The following is a 23,481-nucleotide window of genomic DNA, read 5'->3' as shown; positions in this document are numbered from 1 at the left end:
GCGAGGGTCCACTGTATTAATGTAATATACGACATTTAATGAGACTCGGCAATTATTATTATTTCTAATATGGCGTCACTTGTGCAAGTCGTCTGCTACCACATCTCATATTTATGTTTATTTATTCTACGGTGTATTCTGGGGTGTATTTATCATATTTATATGTTATGCATCGTGTTTATTATATAATTTTGAAAAAATATCATAGATGGATTAATGAAAATGTATATATTAATGTAATATACGACATTTAAATGAGACTCGGTGATTATTATTATCATTACTAATATGACATCTCGAGACATAAGACACTGATTTTAATGTGTACCTGCACACCAGCACAGTGTGCAAGTTTATTTAGGTACAGGTATACATAAGTATGTATAATTATCAGAGTATATATAAAATATGAAATAACTTTGAAAAACACTTGAAATTTTCGAGTTTCCAGACATAATGGAGAGACTTAGTGCTTACGGATCTCACGGAGAATGTAAACAAACCGGGTGGGGCGCAGTGACAGTATTAGAAAGTCAGGCGGGGGGAGCAGTATAGCGAGTTTTGGTCATAATTTGAAATGACCGTATCAGTGGAACAATGTAAAGCGAAACGCCGTAAAGTGGGGCCCTACTGTACTCTGCTGATTACTAATACAGTAAAATGTTGAACAAAATCTCTGGCTGGACAACATTTGTAAATGCCTGACAAAATCTGTTAAATCCAGAATTATTTGTTGTTATAGTACTCTAAATTCATTTATGATTTAATAGACAAAGCCTATTAAATCAAAATTGTCCTGTAACCTCAAAATGACCAAGGTCATAACTCTTGACTTAAAAAAACAAACCATACCATGGGTATGGTTTGTTTGCAATCGTGTCATTATGATTTCGTGAGTCTTGACTTAAAGGTCACACCTCAAACAAGTCATACAAAAATAACCCAAACATATGAGAGAGAAGCTTATGAAAATGTTTTAGTCTGATCTGGGCCATTTAAAAGTCACACTAACACACAAGAGGGAGGGAGGCAGTATATATAAGCGAGGGAGACAAGGATAGGACAGAGAGAGGAAGAAGGAAGTGGAGAAGTAGTGGTAATGCTGGTTATTTGTGTATTGTTCCAGTCAGGGTATTGTGCTTTTTTTGTTCACACAAGTCAGACTGAGCTACGATTTACAAATAAGAGTACAGACCATATAACCTTGAATACAGCATGTGAAGAGATGTAGAAATGTTGCTTGTTGTCCTGTCCTGTCTACTCCATGCCCACACCAGTAACTAATTTTTATAAATTACTGCACTTATTAACTTCAATACTTTATACAACATTAACTTTTATTCAGAACTCTACTTTTTGGTATTCTCCCAAATTTAGAAAACAGATTCTTCAAGACTGGGTTTAGCACTTAACAATAATAATAATAATAAAAATAAGAATTTGGGATAATATCCAAGATTTTAAATATACCTAAGAACTACAATAGTTCTGAATTTCAGTTTGGAATAACTCTCTTATGTAGAATTTTCCAGGAGAATAATTGCTAAAAAATTTTCATTTAGAATAGTGTCCAAAATTCAAAATATACTGGAGAGTATATATGCTACATTTTAATTTTAATAAACTTACCAGGTTGGAATATCTTTGAATTCAAGAGAATGTTTCCGAAGATTCCGAATCTGAAATTATCTTTAAAATTCAGACCAAAAATATTACATTTTTATTCATGAATTATTCTATATTCAGAAGTTTCCTTCAGGTTTCAAACTGATATCAGGGTATTTAGCATTTTCTGTAATTCAGTTACATACAATCATTCCAAATACAAAATATATTACGTATTATAACAGAATCATTTAACCTGTGTTTGAGGCAAGCAATGATTAGTCATTTAATAAAATCAGTTAAAAAGCTAATATCAAAACACTGCTATGCTGTTAAAACAATAATAGAAAAAATGGATTTGTTTATCATGCCATCCTTTTATGTGAAGTACAGTATAGTACAGTATTACCAAAACACTGATATCCATTCAGAACTTAAAAAATATTTGTAAGCATTTACCTATTTACTGGTAGTTGTGTTTACGGAGGTTGAGCATCGGCTCCTGAACCCCACCTCTCAACTATCAATGTATGTGATGCATCACTAACCCCTCGAGTTCTGTCATATTTACATTTGAATCCATTTATGGAGTTCGTATGTGTATTCGCCTAGTTCTGGTTGCAGGGGTCAAGTCATAGCTCCTGGCCCTGCCTCTTCACTGGTTGCTACTGGGTCACTCTCCCTGAACCATGAGCTTTATTATACCTCTGCTTAAAGCTATGTATGGATCCTGCCTCCACTACATCGCTTCCCAAACTATTCCACTGCCTGACTACTCTGTGACTGAAGAAATACTTCCGAGCATCCCTGTGATTTATCTGTGTCTTCAGCTTCCAACTGTGTCCCCTTGTTATTGTGTCCAATCTCTTGAACATCCTGTCTTTGTCCACCTTGTCAATTCCTCTCAGCATTTTATATACTGTTATCACGTCATCCCTATCTCTCCTGTCCTCCAGTGTCGTCAGGTCGATTCCCTTAACCTCTCCTCGTAGGACATGCCCCTTAGCTCTGGAACTAGTCTTCTTGCAAACCTTTGCACTTTCTCTAGTTTCTTTATGTGCTTGGCTAGGTGTGGGTTCCAAACTGGTGCCGCATACTCCAATATGGATCTAAAGTACACAGTGTACAGGGTCCTGTACAATTCCTTATTAAGATGTTGGAATGCTGTTCTTAGGTTTGCTAGGTGCCCACATGCTGCAGCAGTTGTTTGGTTGATGTGTGCCTCAGGAGATATGCCTGGTGTTATATTCACCCCAAGATCTTTTTCCTTGAATGAAGTTTGTAGTCTCTGGCCCCCTAGACTGTACTCCATCAGTGGTGTTCTTTCCCCTTCCCCAATCTTCATGACTTTGCACTTGGTGGGGTTGAACTCCAGGAGCCAATTGCTGGACCAGGTCTGCAGCCTGTCCAGATCCCTTTGTAGTTCTGCCTGATCTTCACATCTGCAAACAGGGACACTTCAGAGTATATTCCTTCTGTCATGTTGTTCACAAATACCAGAAACAGCACTGGTCCTAGGAATGACCCCTGTGGGGTGTAACTTGTCACAGGTGCCCACTCTGACACCTCGCCATGTACCATGACTCGCTGGTGTCTTCCTGCAAGTATTTCCTGATCCATTGTAGTGCCTTCCCTGTTATCCCTGCCTGGTCCTCCAGTTTTTGCACTAATCTCTTGTGTGGAACTGTGTCAAATGCTTTCTTACAGTCCAAGAAAATGCAATCTACCTATCCCTCTCTCTCTCTTACTGCTGTCACCCTGTCATAGAACTCCAGTAGGTTTGTGACACAGGATTTCCCGTCCCTGAAACGATGTTGGCTGCTGTTGATGAGATAATTCCTTTCTAGATGTTCCACCAATCTTCTCCATGACTTTGCATACTATACATGTCAGTGACACTGGTCTGTAGTTTAGTGCTTCATGTCTGTCTCCTTTTTTAAAGATTGGGACTACATTTGCTGTCTTCCACACCTCAGGTAATCTCCCTGTTTCGATAGATGTGTTGAACATTGTTGTTAGGGCTACACATAGCGCCTCTGCTCCCTCTCTCAGGACCCATGGAGAGATGTTATCCGGCCCTATTGCTTTTGAGGTATCTAGCTCACACAGAAGCCTCTTCACTTCTTCCTTGGTTGTGTGCACTGTGTCCAACACTTGGTGGTGTACCCCACCTCTCTGTCATTCTGGAGTCCCTTCCGTCTCCTCTGTGAACACTTCTTTGAATCTCCTGTTGAGTTCCTCACATACTTCGCGGTCGTTTCTTGTCTCTCCTCCTTCCTTCCTTAGCCTGATTACCTGGTCCTTGACTGTTGTTTTCCTCCTGATGTGGCTGTATAACAGCTCTGGGTCAGATTTGGCTTTGGATGCCATGTCGTTTTCATATTGTCATTGGGCCTCCCTTCTTACCTGTGCATATTCATTTCTGGCTCTATGACTGGTCTCTTTATTCTCCTGGGTCCTTTGCCTTCTGTACTTCTTCCATTTCCTAGCACACTTGGTTTTTGCCTCCCTGCACCTTTGGGTGAACCATGGGCTCATCTTGGCATTTTCATTATTCCTGTTACCCTTGGGTACAAACCTCTCCTCAGCTTCCTTGCATACTGTTGTTACATATTCCATCATCTCATTTACTGGCTTCCCTGCCAGTTCTCTGTCCCACTGAACCCCATTCAGGAAGTTCCTCATTCCCGCATAGTCCCCTTCTTGTAGTTTGGCTTCATTCGCCCTGTCCTTCCTGCTTCCCCTTCCACTTGTAACTCTACTGTGTATTCGAGGCTTAAAACCACATGATTGCTGGCCCCAAGGGGTCTTTCATATGTGATGTCCTCAATATCTGCGCTACTCAAGGTGAATACTAGGTCCATTCTCGCTGGTTCATCCTCTCCTCCCTCTCTGGTAGTGTCCCTTACGTGTGTGTGTGTGTGTGTGTGATTGTTTTATAAATATGCATTGCATTGTATACACCCTTTTTTTATATTTTAATATAAAATACATGATGTAAGTTTATATTAAACATATTACAGCTTTGATATCCTACTCATAGATAATAAAAATAGAATTTGTAATAAAAGCGGCACATTCGGAATCTTCTCACATCTCAAGTTTCAACTTCCACACATTCATATTTACCATACTTCCTTGATGCTGATATTACCAATATAAATACAAGTAATAGAAGCAAAAGGGAAATGATCAGTGCTATGGCCCAAATGGGCAGTAAGAGCCGGGGGGTTTCTTCTGGCTGATGAAGAAGATGATGATTAACTTCCACTCTGAGTACAGCAATATTTGACACAGGGCTGAAACAGATAACATTGTATGCTTACTCTCAAAAAACATTTATAAATAATGATATAAAAATACAGTATATTTCCATATCTAAACTAAATAGATTACTGTATTTTGATAATGCTATGATTTCTATTACAGTGAACCTTCTCATTACCATACTAATGGGGTATGGGAGGGGATATACAATATTGCTGAGTGTGTGAAGCTTATGAATCATGAAATTAATTTCTCATGATTGTCCAGTTGTTCTTCTGAAAAAGCAGACTTGGTCCACTGATGCAGAAGACAAATATTTTTGTTAGTGTATTTGAGTTTGACAAGGCCCTGTCCAGTATGGCCAGTCAAATTATTATTATAATCAAAAAGAAGCGCTAAGCCACAAGGGCTATACAGCGCTGCAGGGTAGGGAAGGAAGCGAGGGTATTGGATGGCAGAAGGGAGGAGGGATGATCAGTAGGTTACAGAAAACAGCGGGGCAGGGGATAGTACGGGGGTAGAGGGTAGCAAGAGATTGAAGTAGAAAGGGCTGAAGGTATCAGAATTTGTGAAGTAAGTCAGTTGTTGTCAAAAAGTCAATGAGAGAGTCTGGATGAAAGGTGGGTCCATCAGCGAGAAGGGAAGGTAAAGAGAGAGCAGCAGAGCGAAGACGACGATGGAGGTAAATTCTGCGTGCTCGTTGATAAAGTGGGCAGTCCAACAGAATGTGGCTGACTGATAATGGAACTTGGCAATTCTCACAGAGAGGAGCAGGGCGCCTCTCCATGAGATATCCATGAGTAAGACGAGTATGGCCAATGCGAAGACGGGAGAGAGTAGTCTCCCAACCTCGACACTGGTGATAAGAAGACGGCCAGTAACCTATACTCGGTTTAATAGATTGAAGTTTGTTGCCGAGCATAGTAGACCAACGTTGTTGCCAACGGGTGTGAAGTTGGGAAGATATTGCAGCAAAATAGTCCGTAAATGGAATACCTCTACATGAAACTGGTAGGTCATGTACTGCTGACCGCGCAGCAGTGTCTGCCTGTTCATTGCCCTGTACGTCAACATGACCAGGGACCCAACAAAAAACAATATCTTTATGCTTGGTAAAGATGCGGCGTAGCCAAAGTTGGATACGGAGGACTAAGGGGTGAGGTGTATCAAATTTCTGTATAGCCTGTAAAGCACTAAGGGAGTCTGAGACAACCACAAATGATGACACAGGCATAGATGCAATACGGATAAGTGCTGTAAGGATGGCATACAATTCAGCAGTAAAAATACTAGCCGAAGATAGTAAATGCCCTTGTACGACGCTGTCCGGAAACACTGCTGCGAATCCTACGCCATCAGAAGACTTAGAGCCATCTGTGTACACAGCAATGGCATGAGAATGAGAGTGAAAGTGGTCAAGAAAAAGAGAGCGGGAAGCGACCGTAGACAGTTGGGCTTTCGAGCAAGGGAGAGAGAAAGAACAGACTCGAACAGCTGGAACTTCCCAGGGGGGTAGGGAAAAGTGAGATGCTACATGTACATAGAAAGGTGGTAATTGAAGAGAAGACAAGAGCGAATGAAGGCGAAGAGAGAAGGGACGGAGTAAACAGGGGCGGCGAACAAATAAAGAATGTCTACTAATATCAGTGACCATTCTATAAATGGAAGGATTGCGGAGATCATGAGAGCGTACATAGTAGCGAAGGCAATGGGCATCACGGCGATCGGATAAGGATGGAACGTTCGCTTCTGCATAGAGGCTCTCGACAGGGGAAGAGCGAAAAGCACCAAGGCATAAACGTAATCCTTGGTGATGAATGGGGTTAAGGCTAGAGAGAGTAGCAGGAGATGCCGCTGAATAGATCTGGTCACCATAATCAAGTTTTGATAAGATAAGGGTGGAATGTAGGCGAAGGAGGGTTCGACGATCAGCTCCCCATGAAAGATGAGCAAGGGTTTTAAGAAGGTTCAGCCGGCTGTGACAAGTTGCCTTCAGAGAGGTAATGTGAGGTTTCCAGGATAACCTACGATCAAAGAGGAGGCCCAGAAACTTGACTGTATCACGTTCAGGGATACGGGAGCCATAGAGGTACAAAGGATGATCGGAGATGACAGAGCGTCTAGTGAAAGTAATTTGGTGGGTTTTAGTGCTGGAAAATTTAAACCCACGTGTGGTGGCCCAATTGGAAACACGGTCGACTGCATGCTGGAGAGAAACTGTAATAAGGTGACAGTCAGCGCCTGCACAGGCAATAGCGAAGTCATCAACATAGAGTGATGACCAAATATTTGATGGAAGACTAGAGGCCAAATCATTAATAGCAAGGAGAAAAAGTGTTGTGCTCAGAACACATCCCTGGGGGACACCTTCAGCTTGGATAAAGTCCGGGGAGAGCACATTATTAACCCGAACACGGAAATGCCTGTCAGTTAAAAAGTTCTTAAGGAAGGATGGTAGATTGCCTCGAAGGCCTAAGGAGTGGGCTTGGGCTAAAATATTATACCTCCAAGTTGTGTCATATGCCTTCTCAAGGTCAAAAAATATGGCAATAACTGAGTGGTTATTCGCAAAGGCATTACGAACATACGTATCCAAGCGTAGTAAGGGGTCTATGGTAGAACGTCCCTTACGAAAGCCATATTGACGAGTGGAGAGACTGTTGTGTGTCTCTAAATACCACACTAAACGTCTATTTACTAGGCATTCCATCACTTTGCAAACTGCACTGGTAAGAGCAATGGGACGATAGTGGGAGGTTTCATGTCCTGTAGTGCCTGGTTTGCGGAAAGGGAGAACAATGGTGGATTTCCACAGCTGTGGAAGAACTCCTTGTGACCAAATAAGATTGTAAAGGCGTAATAGGACTGCAAGGGCTGACTGATGTAAATGTTGTAGCATACGAATATGAATGTCGTCGGGCCCAGCTGCTGATGATCGGCAAGCTGAGAGTGTTGCCTCCAGTTCTTGAAGTGTAAAAGGCACATTATACTGTTCTTCTCTGAGAGAAGAAAAGTCCAAGGGTGCTAACTCTCTGGCAGACTTTGAGGAAAGAAATGAGGGGCATAGATGGAGTCCCTGAGAAATACGGACCAGATGATTGCCAATTTCATTGGCAACATCTAGTGGGTTTGCTATATCAACACCGGCAACCCGCAGAACAGGAGCCGGGTCAGGAGAATATTTACCACTCAGTTTTCGTACTTTTTTCCAGACTGCACTCATAGAGGAAGCAGAGGTGATGGTGGAGACATAATCTCGCCAGCAAGTGCGTTTAGCATCACGGATGACACGGCGAGCGATCGCACGCTTCTGCTTAAAATCAAGAAGTCTCTCTGTGGTTCTATTGTACCGGTACCTGCCCCATGCAGCGCGTTTCAAACGTACTGCACGAGCACAAGCAGGAGACCACCAAGGCACGCATTTCTGAGAATGCCTGCCCGAAGTTTGGGGTATAGAATGAGAAGCTGCGGTTAAAACGGAGGACGAGAAGAGGTGTAAAAGCTCATCGATGGAGGACGAAGAAGGAACCTCTCTAAAAACAGTTAGGTGTGAGTAAAGGTTCCAATTTGCCTGATCAAATTGCCAGCGTGGGATGCGAAGAGGTGGTGAATATGAAGGGGAAGTAAGAATGATTGGGAAATGATCGCTGTCATGTAAGTCCGGAAGAACAGACCAAGTGAAGTCTAATGCGGCGGAGGAAGAGCAGACTGAGAGATCGATGCAAGAGAGAGTGTGAGTCCGAGGATCAAAATGGGTGTGAGTACCTGTATTTAAAACATGGAGGGGGTGGGTGGCAAGAAAAGCCTCTAACTGAATGCCACGGGAATCACAGTGAGACCCCCCCCAGAGGAAATGGTGGGCATTAAAATCACCAAGTAACAGAATCGGTGGTGGTAATGACGAAACAAGAAAGGCAATATCCGGAATAGATAATGCCCGAGAAGGAGAGAGATATAAAGAACAGAGCGTATACCACCTATGCAAGTGGATACGGGCTGCTGTGTAATGCAGTGAAGTACGAACAAATAGCTGATGGTACGGAATATCAGTGCGTAGAAGAAGGGCACTTTCATTAAAGGTCCCATCAGGAAAAGGATCTGAAGAATACAATAAATTATAGCCTGAGATGGGAGAGATAACAGCAGAGTGTAATTTTGGTTCCTGTAAGCAAACACCAACAGGGGAAAACTGGGAGAGTAACATCTGAAGCTCACCCCGATTACCCCTGAGGCCGCGTATATTCCACTGTAAATAGGCCATGATTGGCAATGATAAAGATACCTGAAATCCGCAGGTAAGGGTTCCTACGGACTAGAGGGGTTAGAAAAGTCCACATGCGGAGGCAGTGGAAAACGTTCAAGCAGCGAAGGAACGGTGCGCTGTGAAGAAAGGAGTTGCGCAGATGGAGTAGAGGAGAGAGAAGGAGCGGAGGGTGGATCAGTGTCCATTGATGGTTTGGTCTCTGCAATATATTCAGAGATTGCTTCAAGTGTTTCAGAATTCAGAGACGTCGTATGGGAGACAATATTGGAAATGGTAGGGGGAGGATGAGTAAAGATTGGAACTGTAATGGACTGTACCAAGGTAGGGGGGGGGAGGCGAAAGGGTGGAGGGAACTGGAGAAGCGTGGAAGGGGACAGAAGAGGCAGAAACCTGGGAGGTGGCAGAAGAGGAAGAAACTTGGGAGGGAACAGGGGAGGAAGGTACAGTACGAGGAGGAGGGTGAACCTCTACACTTGTAACAGAGCCAGTGAGAGGGGGAGAACCAGGTACAGAGACAGGGAAGGGAAAATGAGGAGGTGGAAGATAGGTAGGAGGTGTTAACGGACCTCTTTTTGACTTTTGAGAAGTAGAGGGACGATTGGGAGGAGGTGTCATACGAGATCTCATCGCTACTGAGGCTTGTGAGAGAGAACACGAAGAAGCAAGATCAGACTGAGATGTTGAAGTAGAGATGTCTGAGCCGAGGACAGCAAAAGAATTAGCTACAAGAGTGACTATGGGAGAGGTAACCACAGAGGTGGGTGCAGAAGATGGGATACCAGAAGTGGGGGAGACGTTTTGAAACACGGGAATAAGAAACACGAGGTAGTCTCCCTTGGAGGCGGAGATGAGAAACTACCATGGCATAAGGGAGACCTTCTGCCTCTTTGAGGTAACGGATTTCCCGCTCGTTTAAGTAGACTTGACAACGGCGAGAGTACGAAGGGTGAGCCTCATGACAATTAAGGCAAGAGGGAGGTCGATTGCAAGACGTATTAGAATGGTCATCGGCACCACAGACTGGGCATTCGGCGATAGATCTGCAATATTTCGCTGGATGGCCAAATCGCCAGCAATTTCTACACTGTTGCGGTGTAGGGATCACCTTTCGAACTTGTAACCGATGTCCTGCTACATAAACTGAGGATGGGAGTTCATGGCTGTCAAAAGTTAAACGAGCCACATTGCTAGGGTATCGTCTCCGCCCGCAGGCAGGAAGAACGTAAGTGTCTACCTTGAGGATTGGGAGATCTTGGAGTCCCAGCTGTTCAAGAATGTCAGTGCCACATGTCTGGAAATTTTGTTGAACTATGGTATGGGGCAGAATGACGGTACCACTACAAGAATTGAGGGAATGATGCTTTTCAATAGTTACAGGAACAGTATCGATAAAAACGAGAAAGCTCATGAGCCTGGGTAGCATTCTGTACGGTGACGAACGTACCGCTCTTAAGAGCATGAAAAGAAATATCCTTACCAACATGGCGTAGGAGTGCCTTGCCAATACTGTGGTCAGAAAGATAGGCAGTAGAGGAAGTCGGGGAATTTAGTCCATTGTGCAGTCTGAAACTGAGAGAAAGGATAGTCGATCTTTTCTAGAAGAACGAGAATGTATCAAAGGGTCCAGGCGTGGGAAAGTTGGTCTCTCCCTCCTTGCACGCCCAAGAGGACCTCAGCACCGCAAGTAGTACGCAGATGCAGCATGGAACCCGTGCCATACCCTACCCATCATGCCAGTAAACCGGCAAGTCCGGGATAGCAACCTCACATCTGCCGAGCTACCTCGGTGGACAAAAGAGAGGGCGGCCAGAAATCCACCACAAAGCATACCTCCTTCGGCCACCACCCCCGGAATCCGAAAGGTGGCTTCCAGAGATACACCCGTCGCCCGAGACACCCCCAAAGCCACCCTCCGGGATACCGGAGAGGGATCAGGACATCCACAGGCAATCTAGATTCCACGGCAAACTACGCCACCGCCAAGAACCTCAACGGAATGGGATGGACCCCGGTACCCTTTCCCCTACCTAGGAACTAGCGTGCCTGTGGGAAAAAAAAAAAAAAAAAACCAAAGGCCAAAAAGGAAGGGCAAAAGGGAGGGGTGGGGAGGAGGAGGAGGAAAGGAAAAAGGGGAGGATGGGATAGGGAACGGGGGATTGGGGGGTAATTAGGTTCGGTCTGAGGAAGTAGACCGACAGGTCTAATTCCTCAGACCAAGAGCCTCTTCACCACGCCAAGGAGCCCCCCTTGAAGAGGAATAAAGTGGTCAGAAATTGGTAATTTAGCCAATTTCACACAAATTTCAAGAGATGCCAATTTCAAAATAGGGCCCAGAATAAACAATGCAGACATTCCTAGCACTAAAATAACATTTTCTCTGTTCATTAGTCAAGTCTCCAGGCCCCTCTTATATTACGTTTGCTCTCTATTTTGAATTTTTATTCACATAAAAAACAGAAGATTTACTGTTATGCAGACTACTGCATTATTGTAATAATTGTATAAATAATGTCAGCCCATTCATGACTGCGTATTAGACTGGCCAGTTGGACACATATTGGATGGTGATATCATTTGTTTGCTCTTGAACATCGGCTCAATTTTAACCCTTTGACTGTTTTGGTCAAACATATACATCTTAAAGCCAATGTGTTTGACATATTAATATGCATAAATTCTAGTGGCCTCAAATCAAGCGGGAGAAAGCTGGTAGGCCTACATATAAGAGAATGGGTCTGCGTGGTGAGTGTGCACACTATGAAAAAAAATCGGGGACTCAGTGGTGCATTGTGGGAGCTCCATTTGAGTAGTCCTTGTTCATCATGCCTTGTGGTAAGAAGTGCCTCACTCCTCGGTGGATTGGAGGTCTTTTGCTCCCAAGTGATAATTCTAACAGCAATGGAAGTGCCAGTGAAAGCGAATTTCATGGTTTTGGAGAGGGTGTGACCCACAACATTCCACCTCTGGTGCTGGGCTGTCTCATTCACGTTCACCTGTACCAGGACAAAAGAGGAAACTATTTCCCCACGTACAGGACTCGGATGTGAGCAGTGAAAGTGATAGTGATATCCAAGCTATTGAAAGCAGTTCTAGTTGCGATAGTGAGGGTGAATATTCTCCAGTGAAGCGGCAGTATGTACAACGCAGCATGCCATATGCTATTTCAAGGGTGAGGAGTAAATCTTGGAGTACATCCCATGGCCCTACACCACGGACTGATAGTGAAGATGACAATACATGTATTGTTACAATGGGGATGAACAATGTGCATGGGGCAGCAGGTGGTGGTGGTGTTGGCGGTGACATGAGTCACATGGCACCAGCAGCGAGCCACGCTACTACTCGCGCTGCTAACTCGGCACAGCCACAACCACCCTCAACCACCCCCACAACATCCACAACCACAACCTTCACAACCACAACTACCTGTAAACATCCAGTACCCACCAGCAGACCACATCTGGGATTGGCAGCAAGGTGACAATTTTGTTCCCAATCCCCATCACTTTGATGAAATACAAAGTGGAATATGGCCACCATGTACACTTGGTAACAATGCCACTGAACTGGAATGCTTTCAGTTATTCTTCAATGAACCCCTGATGGACATTATTGTCAGGGAAAGCAATACATACTTCGAGTACACCATGGCAAACAATTCTTTCACCAAGATCATGCCTACACCAGTGGAAGGACACAACTGTGGCAGAGATGTATCTGTTCTTTGCCACAATAATGCTTATGCTACATGTGTATAAGCACACTGTCAACACATACTGGTCGATAGACTGCCTGATTTCAACCCCAGCTTTCGGTGAGAGTATGCCAGTGAATCAATTTGTGCTACTGTTACGTATGCTACACTTCTCAGACAAAACAAGGCCTGACAGAAGCAACAGATTATACAAGATCAGGAATGTGTTTATGTACCTGAAACAAAAGTGTTGCATGTATTTTTATCGCTTCAGGAGGCTTGTTATTGATGAGTCTTTGATTTTGTTCAAAGGCAGACTGTCATTCAAGCAATACATACCAAGCAAGAGGAAATGCTTTTGTATGAAGTTATGGTTTGGTTTTGGATATAATTGTGTACACTGGCAGTAATACATTGCAAGATACCAGGAAGTTACTGGGTATCTCTGGTGATGTGGTTAGAACAATGATGGAACTATATCTTGGTAAGGGGTATATATTATATACTGATAACTGGTACACAAGCCCCTTAGTGATTTCTTGCAAGTGAACATGACAAACGTGTGGTACAGTGCATGGAAATCATAAACATATGCCTAGGTTCGACGCTGGCACTTGTAGAGGTGATGTTCAGGCATTTCGGTGGCATGACAAAAGTGACCACATTGTTGACATCAGTTCACCGACACGAAATGGTAGACACTGGCAAGCAAAATACACACACCAATGAACCAACTGTAAAACCTGCAGCTGTGATGGACTATAACCTCAATATGCACTTAGTGGACAAATGTGACATGCAGATTGGGTTTGCTGATTGTGTTCACAAGAGTTATAAGTGAATGCTTATAATATGTATAATTTGAAGACCAACAACAAACCCCAATATGGTGAATTTTGTTTGTCAGTCATCAGACAAATAACATTCAAGTACCAAGGAACAACACTTGCAATAGACCAGCGCCCATGAAATTATCAACACATGCCCTCTCATCTGAGGCCTGGTGATCACTACCCCATACAACTGCCTCCTACTACTTTCAAGAAAAGTGCTCCGAAGAGGATTTTGTCTGTGCACATATCACAAAACGCCCACAAAAATGCAGAAACACTCGTTTTATGTGTGAGGAGCGTAAAGTACCACTGTACATACACTCATGTTTCAAAGAATTCCACAAGCTGCAGCAGTTCTAGGAAAGTGTCCAGTGATTGTACATTTGTTTATATATTATAGAACAATAGTAATAAACAATTTTTTATATTGTTCATTTATGTAAACAAGTTTTGTAAACAATATAATGATACTAATGTTTGTGTGATTATTGTGTTCCATACAAAGAGTGCATATATGTACATTGCACCTTGCTTTGGTCTCACAGGTCACATAATGTGTTAAAAAATAAAATAAGAAACCTTTGAATAGAAGTAAACCAAAGTTTACCGGGTGAGCGGCATTCGCCACTGTTGCCATACGCGGCTCACTTTCTACCAACTTTACTCCTCTATATCTTGGTAAGTACTGATCGCAAAAAAAAATGGGGGGAGGGGGGGCTTAAAACAATCAGAAAATTAATCTTAACATTTTGATAAGAAAACTAATTTTTTTTTTCGAATATTTTTCGGCACCAGGAGACACTTCAGGATTTGGGGCTGCGACAGTCAAAGGGTTACGGCACTTTCCAGCGTGAAACAAATCAAAATTATATCTGTTTCTGTAATATATCTTCCATGACTCATGAAACTGTAATGACACGATTGCAAACAAACCATACCCTACTCTCTGATCACGAGTTCTATCCCCGTCCATGGTATGGTTTGATATATCTTCCATTCTATCAAATGAGACTATAAAAACGAAAACACACTTCAAAGTCGCTGCTTTACACCCAAATCCTGCAGCACGCATTTATATAGTGCACACTTACCACACAGACCTATTCTCTCATACGTAGGCCCAAATTTACCGGTCACAGCTTATCTGAGTGAGCTGAGCTCATGGCAACCGGCAGTGGCTTCAAAGCAACCTTATTTTTTATGGACAATGTACTGTGTATATGCTTACACAATGAGAAACATTTTTTTTATTCACTGGAGCCTTGGCTAGGGCTAAAAGTGAGCAGGTTGTAAGAATAAATGGAGAAAAAGAAATTGGAACGACTTATGCAGCAAGCAGCATCACCAAACAGTAGTGGCAGGTTAGTGTGGCACCCTGGAAATTTGAAATCATGCTAGCCGAAATTAGTGCTGGATTATAGATGGAACCAGATTACTGACTGCACTATCACTAGACACTATAATAATAATAATAATAATAATAATAATAATAATAATAATAATACTTTATTTTGACATGATACATAGTTGTACAAAGGAATATAATAGTTGAGTGTACATGTCAAAAGCCCCTTGTATGCAGAGCATTTCAGGTAAACTTAAAATCAACTTAAGAATAATTAGGCTATAACAGTTTAAACAGTCATTAGGTGAGTTACAGTGAGTAGAGAGACTTTGAGTATTAATAGGTAATGCTATATGACTTTAATAGGTCTAGTAGAGATGTTTAGTAGTGAATAATTACAGTTTTGAATTATTTTATAAAAATTACAGTATTACAATAGAACAATTTACAATATGAAGTACAATTGAGTATTTAAAACAATGAAATTTGAACATTACAGTTTTGAAGCATTACAGGTTTACAAGAGAACAATTTAAACAATTTACAATATGAAGTATTACAATTTAGTATTCAAAACAAGGAAATTTGAACATCCTGTTTTTGAAGTAATGAGTACATGGTTGAGCAATCTTCAGCACAATATTCAGTATTGAAATTGAGACATCATTGGTACTTTTTTGTGTTGCTTTTGAGTAAATGGTAGGTATTAAGTACAGCTTTTCTGGTTAATTTTGGGTGGTGATGAGATTTCTAAGTAGGGCCTTAAATTGATTTGCAGGCAGGGGTCCTTTAGTGCATTTAGGTAATGAATTCCAGATCTTTGGGCCCTTTACGTGCATAGCATTTTTGCACAGGGGGAGAGGGGCATGAGGGACATCAAGTAGTGATTTGTGTATTGTATTATGGTTGTGTGTTCTGTTGTAGTTAGCAAGTAGGAGTTTGAGAGGAGGGTTTATATCCGAGTGTAGTGTTCTGTGCATGTAGTAGGCACAATAATAAGTGTGGATGTTTTGTATACTGAGTTAAGACTCTTGAAGAGTGGAGGAGTATGCTGTCTATCACAGGAGTTTGTAATCAATCGCACTGCAGCTTTTTGTTGGGTTATTAAAGGTTTAAAATGATTTGCTGTGGTTGAGCCCCATGCACAAATACAGTGGAACCTCTACTTGCAAGCGCCTCCACGTGCGAGTTTTTCCAAATACGAGCAGTTGATGGGTCGATTTTTTGTTTCCATACACAAGCAAAATTTCCATAAGCGAGAAGACCTCAAGGCAGGTTCCTTGATGCTGGTGAGGGGCTCTTGCTCTTGATCTAGGAAATTGTATCTCATTTGTTTGTTGGACTATCTTATTGAAACTTGGGCAATGTATGATGGAAAGATGCTTCTTAACATACACCAAAAATGAAAGAAATCTAAGCATAAATAATGGAGTTCACCCATTAGCAATTTGCCACCCATCAGCAATTAGCCACCCCTTAGCAGTATTTTCGTATGGTTTTTATGGTTGTATTCTCGTTTTTTGGTCTCATTTGATAGAATGGAAGATATATTACAGAAATAGATATGATTTTGATTGCTTTCACAACAAAAAGTACCTTGAAATTGAGCTCAACACAGGAGAAATGTTCGAGTGTTTTGGCTATGACGTCACTGTCCGTTCCAATATGCAGCCGTGAATGGGTTGACATTATTTATACAATCATTGCAATATGGCATAACAGTAAATCTTATATTTTTTGTGTTAATAAAAATTATAAATTATTTATATTGTAATAATAATAATAATAATACATGTAATAATAAAAATGTATAATAATATGTATAATAATAATAGTACATATAATTATATAATACAACAAGAATAATAATATAATACATAAAATAATAATACATATATGTATAATAATAATGTACTACATAATAATTATAATAATAGATGGCTTCAAAAGGCTGTCACTAGATGGCAGTGTTTACCACAACATAGAGGGAGTGGTTGTGGCCACCTCCACCTGTTACATAATGGCACATTTTATTCATTCTAGAGTATATATCAGGTTTCTGTGTTATTTATATTGTTTATTATGTCATATTAGATGAACTGTGATAGATAAATAAGCCATATAGATGATATTAGGGAAATTATTCGAGAAGTATTTTGTCCGGTCTCCAGACAAACTCGTGTCCACCACTGACACTGCCCATACCACTATGTGAATTACACATTTATTCATTTTAGAGTATATATATCAGGTTTCTATGTTATTTATATTGTTTATTATGTCATATTAGATGAAGTGAGATAGATAAATAAGCCGTAGAGTTGATATTAGCGAAATTATTGAAGCACAGAATTCCACTGGAACGGATTAATTGCATTTCAATTAATTTAAATGAGGAAAATTGACTCTGCAAATGAGCAAATCCAGTTGCGAGCAAGGTCATGGAACGGATTAAACTCGCAAGTAGAGGTTCCACTGTACCATAGGTGAGGTAAGGTTAGACGAGTGAGTGGTATAGTGCAAGAAGAGCTGATCGAGGTACATAATACTGTATCTTTGAGAGGATGCCTACTGTTTTGGAGACTTTCTTGGATATTTGCTGTATGTGAGTCAGGAATTTGAGATTGCAGTCTAGGTGGAGACCTAGAAATTTGCCCTGTGTGTCTAGAAATGGGTGAACCATTTATCAGTATGTTTAGCTGTACATTTGAAGCTCTGTTTCCAAACAGCATAAAATAGGTTTTGTCTATATTGAGAGTAAGTTTGTTGGTGGTCATCCAAGTAGATATTTTTAGTAGTTCGGCATGTACAGTGTCTGTTAGTAAGGTTGGGTGTGGGTGAAAGAAGACATAAGTAGTGTCATCTGCAAATAAAATGGGTTTAAGGAGTTTAGATGCGTTTGGTAGGTCATTAATGTAAATGAGAAAGAGAAGTGGGCCAAGCACACTTCTCTGTGGGACTCCAAGAAGAACTAGTTGCGTATACTATACTCACCATTACTAGGCACTATGTATACTACACTATCACTAAACACTACTCATTACCACTAGACTTTATACTACACTATCACTAGACACAATACTACACTCACCATCACTTGACACTATACAATATCACTAAACACTATTCATTATCACTAGACTTTATACTACACTATCACTAGACACAATACTACACTCACCATCACTTAACACTATACAATATCACTAAACAATATACTATACTCTTTATCACTAGACACTATACTATGCTATCAGTAAACAGTATACTATACTCTTTCTTTCTTTCAACACACCGGCCGTATCCCACCGAGGTGGGGTGGCCTAAAAGGGAAAACGAAAGTTTCTCCTTTTACATTTAGTAATATATACAGGAGAAGGGGTTACTAGCCCCTTGCTCCTGGCATTTTAGTCGCCTCTTACAACACGCATGGCTTACGGAGGAAGAATTCTGTTCCACTTCCCCATGGAGGAAAGAGGAAATAAACCAGAACAAGAACTAGTAAGAAAATAGAAGAAAACCCACCAGGGTATGTATATATATGCTTGTACATGTATGTGTAGTGTGACCTAAGTGTAAGTAGAAGTAGCAAGACGTACCTGAAACCTTGCATGTTTATGAGACAGAAAAATGGACACCAGCAATCCTACTATCATGTAAAACAATTACAGGCTTTCGTTTTACACTCACTTGGCAGGATGGTAGTACCTCCCTGGGCGGTTGCTGTCTACCAACCTACTACCTAGGTATACTATACTCATTATCACTAAACCAGACATAATACTACATTCATCATTATTAGACATTACACTATACCTCACATCAAAAAATGATGATATGCTATTAAATTCCAATTTTCCTCCATACAAATCAATTCTAAATACACTATTTCTCACTTTAAACTATAAATTCTAAGATCACCATTTTTCAAATATTCATACATGTTTAGTGTAAGTGTGCCATCATTGATTATATTAAATATATATTACTAAACCTAAGACTCCTCACAAGTTTTGCATGATGGCACTGGAAACTTATTGTTTCTGGATGCTGGCATTTGGGAATCATTCTCAGAATATCAGTTTGTTATTATCAGTTTTTCAATCCATGGGTTCGTCATTTAGAAAAGGAGAGAGATGACCTCCGAAGTGAGATTGACCAAGCTACTGACGCTTGCAAATCAATGTTTTCTTGGTTTTCTACCTCAACTGTAGTTGAGATATGGCAATATGTGAGTGATATTAAAGCTGAATAAAGGTAGTTGGTTGGTAGACAGCAACCACCCAGGGTGGTACTACCGTCCTGCCAAGTGAGTGTAAAAGCCTGTAATTGTTTTACATGATGGTAGAATTGCTGGTGTCCATTTTTCTGTCTCATAAACATGCAAGATTTCAGGTATGTCTTGCTACTTCTACTTACACTTAGGTCACACTACACATACATGTACAAGCAGATATATACACACCCCTCTGGGTTTTCTTTCTAGTTCTTGTCCTTGTTTATTTCCTCTTACCTCCATGGGGAAGTGGAACAGAATTCTTCCTCTGTAAGCCATGCGTGTTTAAGAGGCGACTAAAATGCCAGGAGCAAGGGGCTAGTAACCCCTTCTCCTGTATATATTACTAAATGTAAAAGGAGAAACTTGCGTTTTTCCTTTTGGGCCACCCCGCCTCGGTGGGATATGGCCGGTGTGTTGAAAGAGAGATTAAAGCTGAAGACACAAGTGCTGATGTCGACCTTCAGTTTGATCCAAGGTGGTTCCCTATCGTTGGTTGTGTCCTCACTGCTAACGAATGTTATTTGGAAATCCAAAATCTTTAAACACTTCTTCCTGAAGTGACATCACACTGTCAAGAGTGTTCCTCTCCTCCCTTCACAATGAGTTTGCTGTGTGTCCTCATGTTAATTACAATGAGTGCCATGGGATTGATTGCAGCAGTCAAACTCTGGAAGAGAGGAAGGCACTGGTCTCTTCCCAGCACCAGTGAAGATGACTAAGGTAGGAAAGCCAAAAACAAGGAAATGCATCAGAGAGAAATGACCAGGACCAGATGAAAAAAAATAATCCCATCAACTTCACCGTTGGATTGTACTTCATCTGATATTCAGAAGATAACCGGAATTACATTATTTTTGTCTGAAATTGCCAAAATTTATTAATGAGAGGTTTTTCTGTATTTATGCAAAGATGGTGAGAATACTTTAAATGATATTTTGCATTAATAATAATCAAATTAAGCACTAAACCTGAAAGGGTCATACAATGCTATTAAGGTGATGTAAAGTACTGTATCAGTCAACGTCTAAGACAAATATGAATAGCAACTATGCAGTAGTTGAAAGGGCCACACTAATACAACTAAAATTAAGTATCTGGTGTCAATCTAATAAATGCAAAAATCATCTTGCAACATCATTAATTTAAACAGTAAACTGTGCTTATTTATTGTACAAGGCTACATTACAAACCACAAATCTTATTTTACTGAGATTGTTTATCTTGTAACCTGTTGTACTTATCTACCCACCTTAGTAATGCCTTATATGCTTAAGAAACTACAGTGGAACTTTGACTTATGAGTTTAATCCGTTCCAGGAGCTAGCTCGTAACTCAATTTACTCGTATATCAAATTAATTTTCCTAATTTAAATTAACTGAAAAGCCATTAATTTGTTCCCGACTCTAGAGAGACGAGAAAAATTACTTGAATATGACACTATTATCAACAGTATGGCTTATTTATCTATCACAATTCATCTAATATGACATAATAAACAATATAATTAACACAGAAACATGATATATACTCTAGAATGTATAAAATAGGCCATAATATGGTGGCAGAAGCATCTGCCATTTCTGTCCCAATCTGACTACAGTAGTATCTTCCCATGTTCTTACTGTAAGAGAAAACAGAGTATTTTTGAGGCTAACTAACTGCAGTAGATCACTTGTTTTCTAAGGAAAACACTGAAACAATGTTTTTATTAATAAGAAATATCGTATAAAAACTGTTTATATAAAGTGTACACATACAGTGGACCCTCGACCAATGGCATTAATCCATTCCGGAGAGCTAGCCGTTAGTCAAATTTGCTGTTAGTCGAATTAATTTTCCCCATAAGAAATAATGGAAATATAATTAATCTGTTCCAGACACCCAAAAGTATTAAAAAAAATATTTTTTTTTACCTGAAATATACATTTCCCTACACAAAAATGAATGGGACATGCAAAACAAACAATAATTAAATGCCATTTACCTTTATTGTGGAGTTGTTGATGAGTGATGAGACGGTAGGAGGGCAGATGATGTAGGTGTTCTATTGTTTGGAAGGGGAATCCCCTTCCATAAAGACTTCAGGTACTAAGTCCTTTGGTGGGGTTACCTCCCTTCTTGGTTTTTTAATGCCACCAGGACCAGTTTGAGAGTCACTGGACCCCTGTCACACCAAAAATCTGTCCAGAGAGCTCTGTTTCTCACATGCCCTTAGGATTTCCCTAAAATGGGACACTAGAGTGTCATTGTACATGTTGCCAATACAGCTTGCAACAGCTATGACAGGATAAAATTCATCAATAAATGCCTGCACCTTTGTAAACAATGTACACATTTCCCTAATCCTTGACGAAGTCATCATCCTCCATCTCTCTTCCTCCTGCTCTGAAGAACATTCCTGAGATGTGATCTGTTGCTGTTGCACCTGAGGCTCTTGCAGGTCCAAGATAGTACTGATGGTTGAATGAGATTTGTTGTATAGCCTTTCCAACTCAGACATACGCACTCCACTTTTGTATTTTTCAACGGTCTCTTTCTTCATTTCCATCATAATTCTCACCCTTTTTACCACAGGGTTGGCACTAGAAGCTTTCTTTGGGTCCATGGTGGCTTATTTAGCGGTTACAAGCACTAAAAACACTGGAATAATACATGATACAGTGGACCCTCGGCCAACGATGGCATCATATAACGTTAAATCTGACTAGCAATACATTTTAACACAAAAATTTTGCCTCGACTAGCGCTAAAAAACTTGACCAACGCATCATTCGTTCCGTTCGAGATGTGTCCACTTGCGGCCTGAGCGCGCCTCACTTGTCCCGTGGGTGCCAGTGTTTACAAGCAGCCAGCCACCGCGGGCGCATCCAAACATACAATCAGAACATTTCATATTATCACAGCATTTTAAGTGACTGTACCTGCAAAATAAGTCACCATGGGCCCCAAGAAAGCTTCTAGTGCCAACCCTGTGGTAAAAAGGGTGAGAAATACTATCGTACCACAGTCAGCTGCTGCTGCACCATGGTCAGCTGTTGCTGGACCAGTCAGCTGTTGCTGGATCAGTCAGCTGTTGCTGGACCAGTCAGCTGTTGCTGGATCAGTCAGCTGTTGCTGGACCAGTCAGCTGTTGCTGGATCAGTCAGCTGTTGCTGGATCAGTCAGCTGTTGCTGCACCACAGTCACTGTTGCTGGACCAGTCAGCTGTTGCTGCACCACGGTCAGCTGTTGCTGGACCAATCAGCTGTTGCTGGTTTGGTCAGCTGTTGCTGGACCAGTCAGCTGTTGCTGCACCATGGTCAGCTGTTGCTGCACCATGGTCAGCTGTTGCTGGACCAGTCAGCTGTTGCTGCACCATGGTCAGCTGTTGCTGGACCAGTCAGCTGTTGCTGCACCAGTCAGCTGTTGCTGGACCAGTCAGCTGTTGCTGGATCAGTCAGCTGTTGCTGCACCACAGTCACTGTTGCTGGACCAGTCAGCTGTTGCTGCACCACGGTCAGCTGTTGCTGGACCAGTCAGCTGTTGCTGCACCACGGTCAGCTGTTGCTGGACCAGTCAGCTGTTGCTGCAACACGGTTTCTATAATATATATACACATATATAGTCACTAGATACTTCATATAACTGCTATTATCTTCATTCATCAAGCTTGTCTTGTGTGCGAGTGTGTGGCTTATAATTGTTTTGAGTCAGGAGTCAGCAGCTCTCAAAATGACATATTATCTCATTACTCACTCCCCCTACAATGGGGTCGGATGCTGCTTCCCCTCCATTCTATCTAATTATCTTTCTCCCTCATTCTATCTCTTTCAATCTGTCTCTCTCTTTCTGTCTGTCTATCTCTGTCTCACAGGTACACATAAATACAAGTATACATAGTATAAATTACCTAGGATAACCCAAAAATCCAGACAAAGTGCTTTACTCTGCTTGAAGATGTGAGTAAAGGTGATGATGACACTGTCTCAGAGAGCCACAAGATAACATCTGATAAGAGCTGACGTTTGATGAGCGTAAACGAGGGTGGGGGAGGGTGCAGCTGATAAGAAAAGATTAGATGACCATCGCCTTCCCTTTGTTTTTGCTGGTACACAAACATTTCTGTCTGTCTCTTTGTCTTCCAAGCTCCCTGTCTATCCGTCTAGCTCTCTGTCTCAGAGAGAGCCACAAGACTGAGAGCTAGATGGATAGAC

The 23,481-nt window shown here is 41.3% G+C and overlaps 1 protein-coding gene across 9 annotated transcripts in view; it reads right to left on the bottom strand.

Annotated features, from left to right (window-relative positions):
* The window catches only part of LOC128703277 (calcium-activated chloride channel regulator 1), a 482,928-nt gene that overhangs the window by 40,057 nt on the left and 419,390 nt on the right, over positions 1-23,481 (bottom strand). For 7 of the 9 annotated variants that reach the window (XM_070103296.1, XM_070103298.1, XM_070103299.1 and 4 more), the window contains one exon: positions 4,735-4,904. The exons of 1 other annotated variant lie outside the window; for it this stretch is intronic. In XM_070103296.1, the coding sequence (XP_069959397.1) occupies positions 4,735-4,904 (170 nt within the window). Of the gene's footprint in view, positions 1-134; positions 4,905-23,481 lie in introns of those variants that run through there. One more of the 9 variants, XM_070103300.1, reaches the window with a different exon arrangement.

This window comes from Cherax quadricarinatus, chromosome 85 (genome assembly GCF_038502225.1).
Source record: "Cherax quadricarinatus isolate ZL_2023a chromosome 85, ASM3850222v1, whole genome shotgun sequence".
NCBI classification, from domain to species: Eukaryota; Metazoa; Arthropoda; class Malacostraca; order Decapoda; family Parastacidae; genus Cherax; species Cherax quadricarinatus.
Note: the sequence above shows the minus strand (reverse complement) of the source record. Positions and strands in the feature narration are given on the sequence as shown.